This window comes from Sciurus carolinensis, chromosome 12 (assembly GCF_902686445.1).
Source record: "Sciurus carolinensis chromosome 12, mSciCar1.2, whole genome shotgun sequence".
In the NCBI taxonomy this organism is placed as follows: domain Eukaryota; kingdom Metazoa; phylum Chordata; class Mammalia; order Rodentia; family Sciuridae; genus Sciurus; species Sciurus carolinensis.
In genome coordinates, this window is record NC_062224.1 from 18,099,684 (window position 1) to 18,118,051 (window position 18,368).

Sequence of the window (18,368 nt, forward strand, 5' to 3'; positions counted from 1 at the left end):
TCTGCAGTCCTCCCAGCAAAATCTTAGTGAGAAGGTGAGAAATATCCTCCCATTGTGGACTTTGGCTTCTGGAAGTGATCATTTTGACCGTGCTTTTTGATCTTGCATGATCTGCATCATTGCCGGTACTTGGCAAAACTAAGAGAACACGTACAAACTCCAGCACAAATTCAGGGGTTCTAAAAACTTAACTTGGGCAAAGGATGTAGTTCAAAGGTAGAGTGCTTACCTAGAATGCTCAAGGTCCCCGGTTTGATTCCCCAGCACCACACACACACAAAAAAAATCTTTTTATGTATGAACTGAATTTCTATTTCAAACTCCCATTCTGCCTAGTAGCAGAAATGTCAATGCTTAATCTAAGACAATTTAGAACTGTTTCCCTGAATAAGTCCTTTTATAACACTGAGGTACTGTGCTTGCTGGTCATGGTGGTCATTACGGTTGTTTGCAAAGACTCTGGTTCCCTTCTTCCAAACACACAGGAGGGGTGTGTTTCCCCACAAACCTAAAGTTCAGTGTGATCATGGGACTTGCTTTGGAAAATGAAACTTGAAAGTAAGTGACATTTCCAGAAGGAAGTTTTTGAGTGCCAGTTCATGCTTCTCCTCATTTTTTTCTTTCCTCCTCTGCCACTTATACTGGCAAATTTCTCCCATGTTCCCAGGTGAGGACAGTGCTGAGGTAACACATAGAGCTTTAGCTAATCTGCAGTAGACATGTAACATGGCATATAGCTTGAATAAGAGATGAGTCTTTGTTGTTTGAATCACTGAGATTTACTTTTGTTGTTATTGTTTTTGTTACCTCAGCATATTCTTGCACACCCGAAGGACACACCCGAAGGGTGTGTGAGCTTTGTGTTACTATAACAAAATACCTGAGATAATCAGCTTAATAAGGGAAAAGCTTTGTTTTGGCTAATGGTTTCAGAACTTTCAGTCCATGGTCCATTGCTTTGGGCCTATGGTGACATAGTACATCATAGCAGGAAAGTATGGCAGAAGAGGTCTGTCCACCTCATGGCCACCAGGAAGCAAAGATAGAAGAAGAGCCTAGTTCTCATTATCCTCTTCAAAGACATGCCCCAAATGACCTAACTTCCTCCAACAAGGCCCTGTCTCTTAAAGGTTACACCACCTCCTAATAGCACCACAGACCAGGAACCAAGCCTTAACACATGGACCTTTGGGGAACATTCCAGATCCACACTATAGCATGGGTGATGTCATCCATATGAAATGTTCTTATTTCTTCATTGTCTTCAACGTGTCATTCCACATGCTATTTCTGAGTCCTCTCAGAGGACAGGGACCATCCTATCGTCACATCATCACCTTGGGCCATGAGAAACTATGTGGTATTCAGGCCCATCTGCCCAGACATTCCATTCCACTTGGAGTCTCATGACTGCCCTGAGGTTCTACCTAAGAAAAGACTGCCTCCCTCCTAGCTGGGGCTTCCCACCACTTCAGTTTTCTAGGGGGCTTTAGCCCAGCCCCTTTCCCCACTCCCCACAAATTACCCTCTTCTTCCTTTTCCTACAAGTCCTACCTGACCCACTCCTCCTGCCAACATGGCACATCATGATCTTGCTTTGGACTGAAAGTTGTGTTCTGAATTCTTAGATGCTCCCCCAAAACCATTTCCCCTGCTTTGTGTTCTTTCCACCTCCCAAGTGCTGAGTTTTGAGAACTCAGAAGCCAAGAACTGCCCCCCTTTGGGCCCCTGAGTTCTGCTGGATCCTTTTCTTTTCAGGCCATGAATGAGGAATGAGCCAGTTTCCTGATTGGAGTGAGAACCAAGGAAATGGAATGGAGAGCAGTGGAGGTGACAGAGAATTCGACATTGTATTGTCCTAACTATACACAGTAATTTGTCCAATCATGAAGCCAAGAATCAAAAGGGTCTCTCTCAAAGGAATCAAGTGTGACCATTTTAAGCTATTACGCAACCTTGGTTGCCCCTCTGAGTATGCCCTTTGTATAACTTACTCTTGCAAAACTCCATGGGAGAAAGTGTAAAGTCCTGGAGCCAGCATCTCCTCTAGAGACAGTACCATATCCAGGGCCAAGGCCATGTTTTCCTTGACTCCCACGAATCTCCATTCTTTGGGAATCTGACACTTGCAGGAAGCAACCACCAAACAGCAAAGAAGATATTCTCACCCTACCTAAGCTTTCCACTGCAGGATGTGCACTCTCTCGCACCGGCCACCGACTTGAAAAGGGCTCACTTTCTGTACTTGATACTTCTGAAAAAAACCCAAACTATAAATGTGGATCCTATAGGTTTCAACGAGAAGACATTAAGCATTCAAAAGTCAACATCCGAGTAGGCTGCACCTCAGTTGTGATCCGTGATTGCCCAAAAGGCCAGGCAATGTTTCCTTGTGGGCGGCGGGGGCAAAGTAATCTGTAACCAGCTCACGCCACTCACCACCTGATGACACTAATTTTTCTAATCTAGGCATCTGCGCATACCTGGTGTTTGTGCAAAAAGAAACAAGCTGACCCGGTCTTCCCCTCCCTTAAACTCTTTCCCAACCTTGCTGAACCAAACAGCGGAGTTGGTCTACGGGTTTTGAGACCGGGTGCTTCACCCTCAGCGCTGCCGCCTTAGCCCAGCCAGTAGACCCGCGATCCCAACCTCTGGCGGACAGGGCGTCCTGGGGGCGGGGCTCCCGGGGGTTGGAATGGCCGGGATGGGACGCTCGGGGGGCGGGGCGTTCGGGGGCGGGGCGACTAGGGGCGGGGCAGCCTGGAGCGGGGTAGCTGGGGACGGCGCAGTCTGGGACGGGGCGGCCTGGGGACGGGGCGGCCTGGGGCGGGGTAGCTGGGGACGGCGCGGTCTGGGACGGGGCGGCCTGGGGGCGGGGCATCCTGGGGCGGGGCGATCAGAGGCGGGGAGGCCCCCCTGGAGGCGGGACGGCGCAGAGTTCAGCCTGAGAGAGGAATAACGGCGAGGCCTGGTCCTATCCTGGAGGTCGCGCTAGGGTCTCGCTCGCTGCCCGCCTGCCGGGTCGCAGCTGACCCCTGAGCACGTATCTTCTGCGGCCTATCCGGCCGCTCTCTGGCTGCCATGGCCGCTGTCGCCGGCCTACGGGCCTACGGGGTGAAGGGGCCCTGCTGGCTCCTACGAGGCGCGTGGACCCTGCGCGCCGCCGCCTTCTGCAGCGGGGGGCTGGCCGCAAACGGGCGCCCGGAGTCCGAGCCGCGGCTCACCAGCGTGCGGCAGCGGGACGGCATCAGGTCAGCCCGCGGGACGTGCGCGAGGCTCTCCCCGGGGGCTGGGGCCCAGGACTCGGGAAAGCCAGGCAGAGCAGGCGGCCGCTGAGTCCGCCGAGCGCCGGGCGGGCAGCCAGGTCTGTCCTCGCAGCCACTGACCCCGCGATTATCCCACACTGCCGAATCTGGCCGGTAAATCCCTTTGGGGGAGGAATCCCTGCTTACTGAATCCCTGCTGTCCCTTGCCTGGGCACGCTAGCAGACCTGTACGGGAGTGCTCCAAGTGGATCAGCCTGGGACGGCCCGGCACGGCCCGGCTGGTGTGCGCAGCTCGCAGCTCGGAGTGCGCCCACCGCTGCCCTGACCTTCGAGAAAACCCTTCACGAGGGCTCCGCGCCCCTCACAGCTTGGGCTGGCTCCAGAGTGAGGTTAGACTTAGCTGAGTCGCTCCTGAGCCCTCGCGCAGAAGCGCCGAGGCGGCAACAGATCAAATAGGATAAAGGACACACGGTTCTGAGAGCTGCCCTTTGAGCAGCAAGTCTAAAAACGCTTCACGACGCTTCTGTGCACAAACTGCCAACTAGACGATGGAGTAGTAAAGATGTTGTGCAGTTCCGACCCTAAACAAAAGGGGCGAGTTTCAAAATTTTAAAGTTTTAAATCGAGTTGTTAAAGTGTCTCTCAGGCGCAACCTGACAAGTCTCCCTTCAAACGTGGAAGGCGGTGTTTGAATTTGTAATCCACAGACTCCTAGGTGTTCTGCCTAAGGAGTAGAGTCAGCCGCTGGCCTGGGCTTTTCTAATTCTTCCCAGCCTCCTGTCATCCCTACCACCTCTCCATCTCTCTTCCTACTGCCCTGCCAGGGGCTTCGCAGACCTCCGGCCCAGCATGCCCATATTCCCTCTAACCCCTCACTTCCTATAGATGATTGTTCTTGGCCATCCTTGGGCTTACTGGCACCCACCACAGGGGCAGGGAATTCCAGAGTCTTTATAACTGCTTTGGGGCTTGGAAGGGGAGTGACCCTATGCCCTGTGGACTCCTTGTCCCTCAAAAGGGACACTGCAGGAGGAAGGCCAGGCCCACATAGGACATTTTTACCTGTTTTTAAGGGGAGTCCTGCTTCTGTAAATCTGGTTATATTTGGTCAGAAGCCTGACTTCTGTAATGGCAGCCAGGTGACAAAAGAGGGCTGATTGAGTTCTCCAGAATTAAACAAATCAGAAGAGAGGTGATTGGCACAATCTATCGTAATCTCTAGAAATCGCATATGAGGAAGGAAACCCCAATCCAGTGTTAAAGCGGTGCTACCTTAGGCACTAAACAGTGGGCCCAAGCAATGCGGTCACTTCAGTGGCCCCCTTTCAAAACTGTGCCTCACAGCAATACTGCCCTCAGGTAGTGAGAGGCAGCTGTGAACTGAATGCTGTGCCAGGACTCTGTAAAAATTATCCCTAATTTTTACAAAGGCCTGCAAGGTAGATAACATTACAACCACTTTAACAGTGAAGAGTTGAATTCAGCGAGGTGGTCCCGCCTGCTCAGGCACACAGGCAGGAGGCAGGATCACCAGGAGTCAGACGCAGGTCCCTCTGCCTCCAGAACTGTCTCTGCTCTGCCGCTTCTCTGGTCTCATCACTTTGACATTTCTAATGGAGAAATGGCACCGAGCCAATGTGATGTCAGTCCCCTGGGATTGGTGGAATTGGCTGCGAAAGCCATACATGCTGTTTTGTCATGAATTCATTTGACATTTATTGAGTGTCTCCTGGGTGTGGACATGACTGTTCCTCACTTTGCAGATCTTCCTGTGGTTTACAGTGATGATCTTCAGACAGACCATCAGGACATTTATAGTTCTTGCCTATACATTTATGTTGCATGCCCTGGTGATGACCTCATTGTGAATTCTTTGTAGATGGGTGGTGTAGGTGAAGTTTTCTGTGTGAGGCATGGCGTGCTTTGAATCAAGACAGACAGCGGGAGACTTCGGACTAGAAAGATTTTTAGGAGGTATTAGCAACAGGGTTTGATGGTTAGTGGAATAAGGAAAGGACAGAAGTCTAGCAAGACTTTCAGGTTCTGGCTTGGGCAACTGAGCGGCAGCACTGAGATAAGAGAAAGAGAAGAGGGACAAATCTGGGAGAAAGAGGAAGATGCCCCAGGAATACCTAGGTGGAGCGGTCTAGCAGACATCTGAGCGAACATGCATAATGTGGCCTCCGGAGGGAGGTTCGAACCAATGCTAATGACTGGGAGCTGTCAGCATAGATGGAACAGCTGAGGTCAAGGTCATTGATGACGTTGCTTGGAAAGACCCTATGGTGCAAGAGGGCAAAGGATCAAATTCAGGATTGCCAGCATTTAGAGGATAATAGAAGACTAAGACTTCGTGAAAGAAGTCAACAGGGGGTGGCCAGCGAAGGACCTAACAAAAATTTTTTTAAAAATTAAAAACCCACAGAAGAGAAGGAATGTTTCCAGAAAAAAGAGACAAGTGATCCGGATGACCAGTGAGTTTGCTTCTGGCAATTAGGAGATCACCAGTGAGAAGATTTTCAGTGGAGTAGTAGGAACACTTTCCAACTCAGTTCACAATTTAGAACACTCTGACAGTGTGTGTAATGTGTGCACCAAAGGATTAATGGGACACTCGGGAACAGATACGATGGTGCATGCAGTAAGGGCATTCAGGCTGGGATCTTTCTGCACAATTTTGCCTGAGGCCTTAGAATTTAATTTAAGCATGTGTCACCAGTGGGATGGCAGCTTTTTGTAGGTATTACAGCGAGTGCACTTGTTATTCCATTGGAAGGTATTAAGCAGCTCTCTGCCACCACTACTCCAAATATAGGTCTCAAAGCCTATCAGCAAATCAGTTGTAATTTTTATTCATATGGGAGAACATCTTTTCTGAGAAAGAAAACAATATCACAGCCACCTGAGAACCACAGCAAAACTGAAATGGTATTCCAAAGAAAATGGTCACTGCCTTGAAATAAATCCAGTCATCAAAGTTGTTTTCCAAAACGCTATGGCACAGAATGCTATTTATGGAGAAGCCAAGTTGACTGCATAGCAATAAGAATATCAGATTCAAAAAAGCCTAAGGAAGGCAGAAAGCATGTGTAGGTGGAGACTGATAGGAAATTTAAAGTATGTAACAGTAATCTGGTATTTGGTTCATTGCCCGTTTCCTATAACAGCAAAAATAAGACATTCCCATGGAAGGAAATGATACAGGTTGTTTTATTCAGCATGTGGGATATTTTAAAATCACAAACAGGCCTTTGAAGGCTAGCTTTTTGTGAAGTGAAATGTCCAGAAGAGCCCTCTTCTTGTATCTGTTTTCCTTTTTTTTCTCTACATACATCATCCCATTTTTGGACAATGCAAATTATTTTGCAGAATTATGGGATGCCATTTAAAAGTGCTGTCAATATGTGCATATTGGCAGCTATACCTCGGCTGCCTTTTCTTTGGGGTGAGTGGGAGGAGTTTGGGGAGTATTTGCATTCTTGGCTCCTTTCCTTAACCTGATTGTGAAGAGCAGCACCAGGAAATAAGTTGAAGGTAGGAGCTGTTTGTCACATTCCTCTGGCTCCTGTCGCTGTCATACCCAACTCACATCCTCCCTGGGCAGAGATGATTTTGGAACTGTTGTGACTTGCCCTTTCTGTGGAGGTGGCAGTCCTGTTTCTGACAGCAAGTGTGGGGGAAAGGAAAAACAAATCAAGGGACAAGGAACAAAAACCAGCCTGCGATTCGGGAAGTCTTTGTTTTGTTTTGACTTAGCTGTAACTCCAGAGAGCTGACGGACACTAAATTGGCACTAAGCATCAGCACTTCTTTTTTTTCCTTGGATTTTAAAAGCTCCCAAATTAGAAAGGAATTGCAGGGGTCCTCACTTGTTCTGACTGGTGCATGACCCAGGGATTATAAAATGTGTTTCACAGGAACATTGTCTTGAGCAATCCAAAGAAGAGGAATGCGCTGTCACTTGAAATGCTGAAATCTCTCCAAAATGACATTCTTCACGAAGCTGAAAGCAAAGATCTGAAAGTCATTATCATTTCAGGTATTTATCTGTCCTTAGTGACCCACAGTGCCCAGAGGAGGTTCCTGAAGGTTCTTTGGTTAACTGGGGCATTCCCTTACTTAACTGAAGAATTGTTTTGAAGCTCCTTTGAAGAATATTTGATGTGGAAAATGCTTGTGCCCTTGGGGACTTGGTCCTAACAATATTAATTGTGGAAATTGTAGCAAAGAATACTATTCAGTGAAAACATGTGTCTTTTCCACTTTAGTAGATACTAAGCATTGCTGGACTTTGCTATGCTGGTCTTCCCATCAAATCAGGTCTGGGGCTATAGCTCAATAGTGGAGTGTTTACCTAGCATGCATGAGGTTCCTTCCCTAACAATTAAAAAAAAAATCAGTTTCTTCATAGACTTTATAAAATAAGTTTAATCATTAATTCTTCTGGTGACCCACAGTCAGCTAGCACCTGGTTGTTCAGACATTTGATTTGTCTTTTCTGTTCTTACCAAGCCTTGTACCCGATCTCCACAGGGGCATCTTTAATGGTCCCAGAAAGCATGTAATTTGCCCCTCTCCTCCCTTGCTCTCTTTCCAGTAAGAGTTTTTACAGAGTTATTTTCTCATGTGATGCTATACAAGTGATTAGTGTACAAGTAACAGTAATGTCAGCATTTTGAAGAATCCCAAACCAGGAGCAGTGGTGCATACCCGTAATACCAGCAGCTTGGGAGGCTGAGGTAGGAGGGTTGCAAGTTTGAGGCCAGCCTCAGCAATTTAGTGAGACCCTGTCTCAAAATTTAAAAAATTTTTAAAAGACTGGGAATGTGACTCAGCGGTTAAGCCCCACTAAGTTCAATCTCTGATACAAAAAAAAAAAAAAAAAAAATCAAAGGAAAAACCCCAGAAAAATGTAACAATAATGCTCTGTGATGCTTTTTTTGTTTTACAAATTAAGGATCCGTATTTCTGGAGGCAGATACTCCAGATGTTACCTTTTTATCAATGGCCAAATAGAAAATTTCTGCTGTTTTATATAGTGAAGGAAACAAAATTAGAACTCGTAGAATCCAGATTCCATGTGAGGTGTACCCTGGATGCAGGAACAACCACCAACTTCTTAACTACACCATTTCTTCACCTGTGGAAAGACGATACTATTGTCTGTCAAAATAACCACCACCAAAGGGCAATATGAGAAAGTGTTCTGTGCTGATCGGTGGAATGGCATTTTGCTGCTAGTGACAATGAGGGCAGCCACATCCCCCACTTCTTCCATTAAATAAAGAGCTTGAGCCAGATGGTTCCCCAATTTTCTTCCCACTCTGACCTTTCTGGTTCAACCCTGCGGGTGTCCCTTGCCTATATGCTAAATGGCAGGGACATTTTCTAAGGTATGATGGCTTTCGAGGACCTGTATGAGTTGGTTCACTCAGGCCAGATGGAGTCCAAAAACAAAAGCCTGAGACCAGAGGGACAGTTATCTCTATTTTAAGTACCTCCCTGCCAGGCACCATTTGGCAGGCCAGGGCAGGAGGATTGAGAGTTGGAGGCCAGCCTCAGCAACTTAGCAAGACCCTGCCTTCGAAATAAACACTAAAAAATGGATCTTGGAAGCTCAGGGAATGAGCACCCCTGGGTTCAACCCCCAGGACTGAAATAAATAAATAAATTAGTGTCTGCCCCTTGGTCACCGAAACCTTTCACTTGGCGTTTTCCACGGCAGCATGCTGGCGGTAACTTTCCAAGTGCGCTGCGAGTATTCTTATTAAATTTGTGCCATTAACTTTCTCTGCAAGTCTACAGCATAAATATGATTGGCTATTAAAGTTGCTCAGTAGATAAATAAGTGAACCATCTACCTCTGGACGTTGACATCTTTTCTTTTCTCACTTGGAAACATTCACAGCTGAGGGGCCTGTGTTTTCCTCTGGGCATGATTTAAAGGAATTGACGGAAGAGCAAGGCTGTGATTATCATGCGGAAGTCTTTCGGATCTGTTCTGAGGTGAGCGTGGACATTGCAAACCTGAAAACCATTGCTATATAGCCTTCTCATTTACAGATGGGATTTTATCTAGGAAACCTGGCCACCACGGAGCCACTGAAAACTGTGGTCACTGCTGAATCCTTCATCCCAGCAGTTATTTGGTCTATCCTTTTAAGAAATGACCATAATTTGCTTCTGATTTTTTGTGCCAGAGAAAGTAAATTACACAGTGGCACTCAGCTACCTGGTCCAGCATCATGGGCGTGTGCCTTGGTGTGCAGGTTTTGAGCAAAAGGTAAGAGATAGGAAGGTATAGCTTTAGAGAGGAAGAACCTAAAACAATGATAATTTTTAAAAGTTTAAATTAAAACAACCCTGTTAATGGAAAAGAGAATATTTATGACTAGAAATAATAACAATAGTTTAAAAAAATTAACCAATCTTTATAATCATCTCTGCCAAGGAGGAAGATTAACCTCTTCAATTTTACTTGTTTTCTGTCCCTTTCACCATATTAAGGAGAAGAATTGCCAATAGCTAGAGGAAGAAGAGGTTTAAAAAAAAAAAAAACTTTGGATAATTTATGAATGCATTAATTCAACCCCTGTATAATAAAAAAATTGAACATAGAATCCAACATTAAGTAATATGTTGTTCGTTTAAGGAGCATTTACTTATGCTACTTTAAGCATAATACGGAGGAAAATACAGGGGCAGGAAAGTGTCCTGCCAGAATGACACTGGAAAATCTGCTTGGGAAGCAAGACAGGTAAAACATTTTGTTACCTGACCCTGGGATAACTTAACCTAATCTTTCATTCACATGTTGGTTTATTTCGTGGTTAATGATTCAACAAATATTTAATCCCACTTACTATGCAGACCAATCAGAGGCAAGCAACGGGGGCAATGGGGAAGGAGATGCAGACACACTCTTGGCCACCGTTGGTTTCCCTTGTCCTTCCAGAAACCCACAAGCTGATCGGATTATATTTTTCTCATTTTGTGGAAGGACAAACAGGGAAAGTGGTTTACGTGAAGCTTCATGGGGAGGGGGAAGCTAGCAGGGCTAGGACGAAGGCCTTTTGTTTGCTGTGTTACTGATGTTTATGTAACAGTTTGCGCTCAGGTTTGCCAAGGCTTGGTGTTTTAAAAGGTATTCTTCTACTTATACCCTGTGTGGGTGCTCAAAATTAAAACGCATTAAGAGAGCCAGGAACACCCTCCTGCCCTCCATGAAGAGACTGTCTTCATCACTCTGCTGTGGAATCTCGATGAACTGACATCTGAACCAATGGGCAGAGGGCCTCATGGGAAGGAGCCAGGGCTTCTTCGGAGGTTAAAGTCCAAGACGGTTTCTTGGAAGCTTCCAATTCACAAATGCCTCTGACTCACTGGGAACGACAGCGCATAAACGGGACCTAGCCCTAAAGTGAACTAGGAGTTCTAGAGAATTGATTCCTTTAACACTCCCTCTAAGAAATTCAGATCGTCTTGGATAAATACGAGCGCAATGAACTTGTGCAAGATTTCAATTTCCAAGTGTAATCAACAAGCAGATTGAAACAGAATGAGCTCGATATGTCATTGTTCAATTCATGCATGAGAAAATTTGATTCTAGGAGGAAGATGGAGGCATCTGAATTAGCTTGCCATCTAAAAACTCTAGGAAATTTGTTACAGACCCCAAGTGCTGCATGATGGTTAATTATTTACAAATTAGGAGAAGGGCAAATTGAGAAGGAGAAGGAAAATAAGAAGAATTTGGTTACAGAAGAGCTAAAGTGACCTTCTGGGGCACTCTTCTGATGGTTCACACAGGATATTTATCACCAGTCTCTCTGCTCATGCCTGTTGAAATTTGACAGACACCTCATCCACGGGGAGGTGCTTCTCTTTCTTCTTGCACTCCACCTGTGAAATGACCGCGGGACAAGGTCTTCATTTTCCCAAATAACTTGGAACCCTTGATAATGCTTTTAAATGCTGGTGGGCCAGCATGCACTTCCTGTCACAGTCTGAAGTAGTCAGAACCAAAACCAGCACTTAGTTGTGGAAGGTCAGAGAGGAGGTATGATTGACGACCAAGGGTTTGATTATCTTCATTTGTAATCTAGGTTTCCTTTGTCTTCTAACTTTATTTAAAATATTTTGAATTACAAAACTAGTAAGTACTTATTACAGAAAATTTGGAAATTTTAGAAAAAAGAAAAATAAATTACTAATGTCATTTTCAAAATCAAATTTTCTCATGCATGAATTGAACAATGAAATACCAAACTCATTCTGTTCCAATAATCATACTACCTAGAGAAAACTATAATTTTGCTGCATTTTATTTTTTTGGTACAGGGGATTGAACCCAGGGGCACTTAACCACTGAGCCACAACTCCAGCCCTTCTTGTGTGTGTGTGTTTGTGTGGTTTTTTTTTTTAGAGACAGGGTCTCACTGAGTTGCTTAGGGCCTTGCTAAATTGCTGAGGCTGGCTTTGAACTTGCAATCCTCCTGCCTCAGCCTCCCGAGCCACTAGGATTATAGGTGTACACCACCACATCCAACTGCTGCATTTAATTTTAATACTTTTCCCTGTGTACCTATTCATTTGAATAATCACATGTAGGTGTGATTAGAGTATATAATTGTGTATTGTAAAGATTATAGAACTGGATGTTCCAGATAATATTTGGAGTACTCTAGGCATATTAATTTATATAATAGTCATGTTCTGTGTGGTTGGTACCGATATTATACTGATTTTACAAATGTGAAAATTGGAGGGTTAGGTGACTTGTCCAGGATTAGGCAGTGAGTAAGGGCCTCAGATCCCAGGAGGCTGCCTCTAGACCACTACCTGAGACCCAGACCGCCATGTTGGTATTTCCCTTAGAAAATTTCATTCCACTGAGAATGCTGCATCCTATTAAATGGATTTAGTTGAGTTTACATAGCCTTTGTTTTAGTCACCTTTGTATTACTATAATTAAATTTTTAAGGTAATTAAGTGATAAAGAGAAAAGGTTTATCTAGCTCATGGTTCTGGAGATCCAAGTCCAAGACTGGAGAGCCCCATTGCTTTGGGTCTTTGGTGAGGGTGCTCTATGGCAGCATCAGGGAATATGTGTCAGAGCAAACGGGTCACATCAGGAGTCAGGAAGCAGAGAGAGAGGAAGTGACTAGGGTTCCAAAGTCCCTTTTAAGGGCAAGCCACCAACGACCTCCCACAAGGGTCTACCTCCCTCAGGTCCCCTCGCCTCCCAAAATCACCACCCTGAGGACCAAACTTTTAAAACATGGACTTCTGAGGGACACTTATCCCAACTATAGCAGCCATTTACTTATTTTTGTATAGTTGTATTATTTATAGGTTTTTCTATTATAAAATAATGATTGGTGAGCATGTTGGACCACATAATTTTTTATGTATTATCTTAGAAGTATAATTCCTAGATCAAATTTTTAAACATTTTTAATATTGAATATGTACCATATAACCTAAGTATTTCTTTATCAGGTTTTTTAAAAATGCTGGCCCTTCATGGACAGCAGACAGGACACATAGACTCTTCAACTCTAATCCCAGTTCACTGGCTTTTCACAAGTAATTCCCGGACATCGGAACAACCAACACTCAGAACTAAACAAAACTAAAAAACTTTCTTTTCTTGGCAGCAAGACTTTAGAAGGTCTTGTGAATTCTTCTCCTCATTATTCCGGTTCACTGGGAATGAGCTCCATCACTAGCCCTCCCCTGCCCTTTCCTAGAGCGCATGACACGCTCAGCTCATGGCAGTTTCATGTACACGTATATGTGTGTACAGGTTTGTGTGTGTGCGCACACTGCATATTTATGGGAAGATAGTCTTTAGCATTTATCAGATTCTCAAAAAATGACCCCACCCCCACAGAAGGTTTAAAAAAAGACTATTATAGAATAGGATGCACTAGCCTTAAATATAGTCATGTGTCATTTAGTGATGGGAACAGGGTCTGGGAAGTGTGCTGCTAGGTGATCTCCTCATTGGGCGGACATCGTAGAGTGAACTTACACAACCCTGGACACAGTCCACTGCGCACCCTGGCTGTGTGGCGTGTACATATGGTACGGCCCACTGCACCCTAGGCCACGGGGTAAAGAGACGAGATAAGCAAGGTGCATGAGGCTGCTGCTGGTGTGCGTGACGGTAAACTTGCTTTTTTAAAAAGTAGGAGGAGTACACTCTAAAATACTAACAAAAAGGCACAAGCGAGGAGCCGGGGCATAACCCAGTGGTAGAGCACGTGCTTAGCATGCGCAAGGTCCCAGGTTCCATCATCAGCACCAAACATAATTTTTAAAGTATGGATGCTGAACACAGAGTGGTAGAGACTGTTTATTGTGGGAAGCACCCATGGTTAGCAGAATCAGGCCTGGCTGAGCCGTGGGATACAGAGGTCTGATCCCAGGCAGTCACGGGAGACTGTTTCAGACAGCCTGGGGTAGGTGACCCTGTACGGAGGTGGCTCACCCCTGAGGAAATGCTGATTCTCTAAGCAAATGACTTCCCTAACTCTACCCCATCCTGTTCCTCACAGAAGAAGCCCCTTCAGGTCCCCCTTTACCTGTGCAGCTATAAATAAAGGGAAGGTGGGCTTCTCTCTCTTCTTTTGAGACCAGGTCTTGGCATGACTCAATCTGTCACACCCCCTCCCATTTAAAAAGAATTTTGGCTCCTGTGTTTATTTAATTAGATAAGTTTCTTAGTGATTAATCAACAGCCTGCACCATCCTCTGTCAGAAACTCTTGTCCTCATCCACGCGGAACATGGCAGGAGAAGCCCCCACAGTTTATTGTCTTTGTCAAACATCATGTACTGTGCACAATCTGTGTGCAGTGCTTCCACACACAGGCAGTGCCGTGGGTCTCTTGATGACCCCAGCATCACCACAGACTTGTGGGTAGTGCTTTGCTACCGGGTCACCAGAGGACAGGATTTTCTCAGCTCCATTACCCTCTTATGGGACCACCGTCCCATGCGTAGTCTATACCTGACCAAAATGTCGTTATTCAGCACCTGACTGGGTCACTGGTTATTTTAGAAAAAAGCTAACAGATTTCAAATGTTTATGAATGTAAAAAAATAAGTTTCCTAAGCAAAATCTTCAAATCAATGAAGGTCATTTTTCTTTGAATTGCCACCTTGGGGAAAAAACCCAGATTTGGTTCCCCTCTTCCCTTCCTCCCTCCCAAGGTTCAAAGATCAACGATTTAGAAATTGAAGTTGCCATGGCAACACAATCTGTTTAGAGCATCACGAAAAAATAAGCTGCAAAAATAAGTGAAAGTTCTGGCAATTTATGTGGCGAGGGTCACATGAGCACACTTTGGTCTCCCCTCTCGGTGCCAATGGCTGTTTCAAGAATTTTGTTTATTCTGATGACAGCAGGGTGTCCCCCTCTCCCCATTTTAATAGAATTGAGAGAGCATTCATGGTGGTAATTTGAGAAGTAATTACTGAGGAAATTGCCTTCAAGTCCTTTTCCACCTTAATTTTTCAAGGAAGCACCAAATACCAATTTCAGACTTTTAACACAGGGGCTTCACACAGGCACAGGGAGAACAGAACTATTTGTGAAAGCTTTTGTTTGTTTCCTAGAGACAAAAACGACACACTGTTTTTAGTGGGAGTGCTGGGGAAGAAGGCGGAGGGGACCCCCTCACAGAGCCGGGCTCAGCCCGAGCCTCCACTTCCCTCACCGGCCTGAGCCCCGTGATTTCCACCCTCTGAGCTTCATGAACTTGTTGCCATATAGGGCTCCCTCCTCATGGGGTTGCAGAAAGACCAAGCGATGCTTCCGAGTGGATACCTAGTACAAGTTAGTGCTCTGATTCTTTTTTTCACAGAATCATGGGGAAAGTGTTCTGGAAACAGAAAAGTCATGTAACAGCTACTAATGTGGCTCCTCTGCATGCAAGTGAAGTGGGTGTGTCTGCTCCTGCAGGTCATGATGCTGATCCGGAACCACCCAGTGCCCGTCATCGCCATGGTCAATGGCTTGGCCACAGCTGCCGGCTGTCAGCTGGTTGCCAGCTGCGACATTGCCGTGGCCAGTGACAAGTCCTCTTTCGCCACTCCAGGTGTGAATGTGGGGCTCTTCTGCTCCACCCCTGGGGTCGCCTTGGGGAGAGCAGTGCCCAGAAAGGTAATTCAACTTCTGACCCTTTTCTAGATTTTTTTCCCCCAGCACTTGTGAGAATTAGCTTGTGAAAAGTACTATTTATATCAGGATATTCTGCCCAAAGGCTGTTTGACCAGAGGTGCTCTGGAACAAGAAAGATTGTCCAGGGCTGGGGTAGTGGCTCCGTGGTAATGCGCTTGCCTAGCACGTGTGAGGCACTGGCTTCCATCCTCAGCACCACATAAAAACAAATAAATAAAACAAAGGTATTGTGTCCATATACAGCTAAAAAAATATTTAGAAAGAAAGATAGATTGTCCACATCAGAGAAGAAGATGTCGACTGCTGCTTCTCACACTGGGTGTCAATTTGTGAATTCACCACATTTCAATCTTATGTGCCTCTCAGTATGACTAGTTCGGTTTCTGTTTGTTTTCCTTATAAAGACAAATTATTTTGTAATTTTATTTGAAATTCAGCAGAAGCTGAGTTTCATTGCACTGAATGGTTGACCATAAAATATAATAGTGTGTCTACATGATTGCAGAATCAAGAGGCTGGGATTGTGTCGCTGGTTAACCACATGTGAATAATCTTTCTTGTTCCAGAGAGGATCCAGTAGATGATTTACTCAGGGTGTTCAGCTGACAATGGGTTAACATTTCAGGAACATGAACATCCTGTGCATGGTGTGTTGAATCTGCCTAAGAAGAGGCCATGATACAAGACTGTCTTGTCCTTGCTAACGACAGTGAAGTCCATTTTCATCTCAGAGCTTTCTTCCTTCCTGTAATAACATTTACTGACCATGCCTTAAGTGGAAACCCACAGTGCCTTTGTTCTAGAAGTGCATCCTCATTCTCAGTTGGACATCCGTAAAAGGGGGGCCAAGTCATATGTGGCAAGTAAGGAACTAGGTTGCTTTCTAGGATACATCATCTGTTCTAGCAACAACTACAGAATTAGCAATTGCTGAATGCCTCAGGCTCAACAGAAATGAGACCCAAGGGGACTCGATCGATAAGGCCAAGAAGTTTAGGGAACACTCCTTTCTTTGATAGTTTGCCTCCTTATTCATTTTTATAGCGATGTGTGTTTGTGAGCAGATTCTGAAGACAGACACCCACAAGCATATACACCTCAGAAAATTACCAGGAAGCAGGATCCATACTGCAAAAGGTGACAGCTTGCTAAAATGTCCTCCAACAAAGGGACTTTTTTATTCTGTCAAAGTAAATGTCTATCTTAAATGTATAGATGTACATTCACTGAGTATTTTTGAGGTTGCTACTTCTTGCCAGTATGTTAAATTAAATGTATCACCAATTGATTGACAGAGCTTACTAATTAACTATCTTCTAGCTGCAAATCAAATCAGGAAGACTTTGTTTAGCGAAAAGCAGGTGTACTGCCAGGTAGCTGTTCATCCTCTTCAACACCTGACTTGCTGGAAGTTTCCATGCTAAAGCATTTGAAACCTTTAAATCACTCATCATGTCAGGATAAAAATTCATTTTTTCTTAAAATAAACCTTTGAAATCAAGTTTTTTTTTAGAATTGATTCCTAGAAACTTAACACTGTATCATATCATATTTAAGAAATTTTTAATTAATTATTGAGAAGAAAGAGGGGTAAATGTGACCTGAAAAAAAAATTATATAGGACTTAAGTTCCCAGGAAGCCCAGTTCTCAGAACCACATGGTACAATTGTTCAGTGTGAAAGATTAAGGCGCAGGGAGGTTGTAAGAGCCAAGGTAGCTTTTTCCTCCCAGAGACAGTTTGGTCAAAGAGCCAGGCCTTCTCAGAGGATGGGCCAAAGAATCTCCTAGAATGTCCAACTCAGATTCCTTCCTGGTCTCATGCTCTGACCCCCCCCCCCCCCCCGCCCCCAGAAGGCCTCTGAGTCACTCAGCTCAAAACTTCAGAGTTTTTTGGGTTTTTTTTTGTTTTTTTCTAATCAGCAACTGAAAACAATTCAGAGTCCTGTCACTGATGTCCTTACACCTTGGACTCATTAATACTGGGCTACCGGGGGGCTTGAATCTGGAATATGATTTGGGGTCAACACTAATGAGCAGAAATGGCTCATTAGTGATTACTGCAGTATTGATAGAGAAAATTTTTAGGAGGAGCAGTCAGAACTTAAGACCTTTGCCAGACTTCTGGATCTACAGAGGTGACCCTCGTGACCTGCTTTAGGAGAAAATATTAGGATTCATAAAAGTCTAAGCCTGACCCAAAACACCTGCCTGAGATTCATAAAAATCTAAACCCAGCCAAGGGCACCTGCTGCCACCTTTTCTTGATTGCATGCACGCAAACATATTATTCACAGGTTTGTGGAGCATGCTCACATGCTGGGTGAGTCCCCAAGTTCCTTCACAGGGAGGGAGCAGATGCTTTTGCAAACTGGACTGGAGGTCGCAACTCTTTGCACACAGACTGAGGACATGTGTGGTTCACTAGTGCCCTCTGCTGGTCACTCGAGGAACCTGCTTGGCTGTGCCTGAGACTGGGAACAGCGCTTGTGGTCGAACCAGACTGAGTCTGGGCATGAGTGATCTTGTAAAGTGCTTCTCTCCTTTGGCGTGTGTTAAATAATGCATCTTCATTGAGACACACAGGCACGCTGCCTGGTACAGCTGCTGCCGGCCCCAGGCAGAGCAGGCCTCATTCAGAAATGCACCGCCAGGTATCCCTGGAGAGCAAGAGAAAAACCAGTCACCTCTTCCCACACCAGTTCTTCCACCACGGTAGGAGAACTTCCAACTGCTTACCCATTTTAATTTCATGGGTCTGTAGAATCTGATTTCCTAAGAGTCTATGGGAACAGGGTAGGATTTCCAAGCCGGAGAGACCGTTAGATCTCTGCTATTGTCTGTATTGGTCTGAGCCTGGGATAGGCAGTATCTCAGGCCTGCTGCAGACCGACTGCAGGTTAGCAGTGCGTGGT

The 18,368-nt window shown here is 45.2% G+C and overlaps 1 protein-coding gene across 2 annotated transcripts in view; it reads left to right on the plus strand.

Moving 5' to 3' along the window:
- The first annotated feature begins 2,919 nt into the window (after positions 1-2,919).
- The window catches only part of Echdc3 (enoyl-CoA hydratase domain containing 3), a 57,523-nt gene continuing 42,074 nt past the window's right edge, over positions 2,920-18,368 (plus strand). The window contains exons 1-4 of one of the 2 annotated variants that reach the window (XM_047521113.1): positions 2,920-3,251; positions 7,184-7,305; positions 9,175-9,272; positions 15,237-15,437. In XM_047521113.1, the coding sequence (XP_047377069.1) occupies positions 3,082-3,251; positions 7,184-7,305; positions 9,175-9,272; positions 15,237-15,437 (591 nt within the window). In that variant the 5' untranslated portion in view covers positions 2,920-3,081. The remainder of the gene's footprint in view (positions 3,252-7,183; positions 7,306-9,174; positions 9,273-15,236; positions 15,438-18,368) is intronic. The other variant, XM_047521112.1, reaches the window with a different exon arrangement.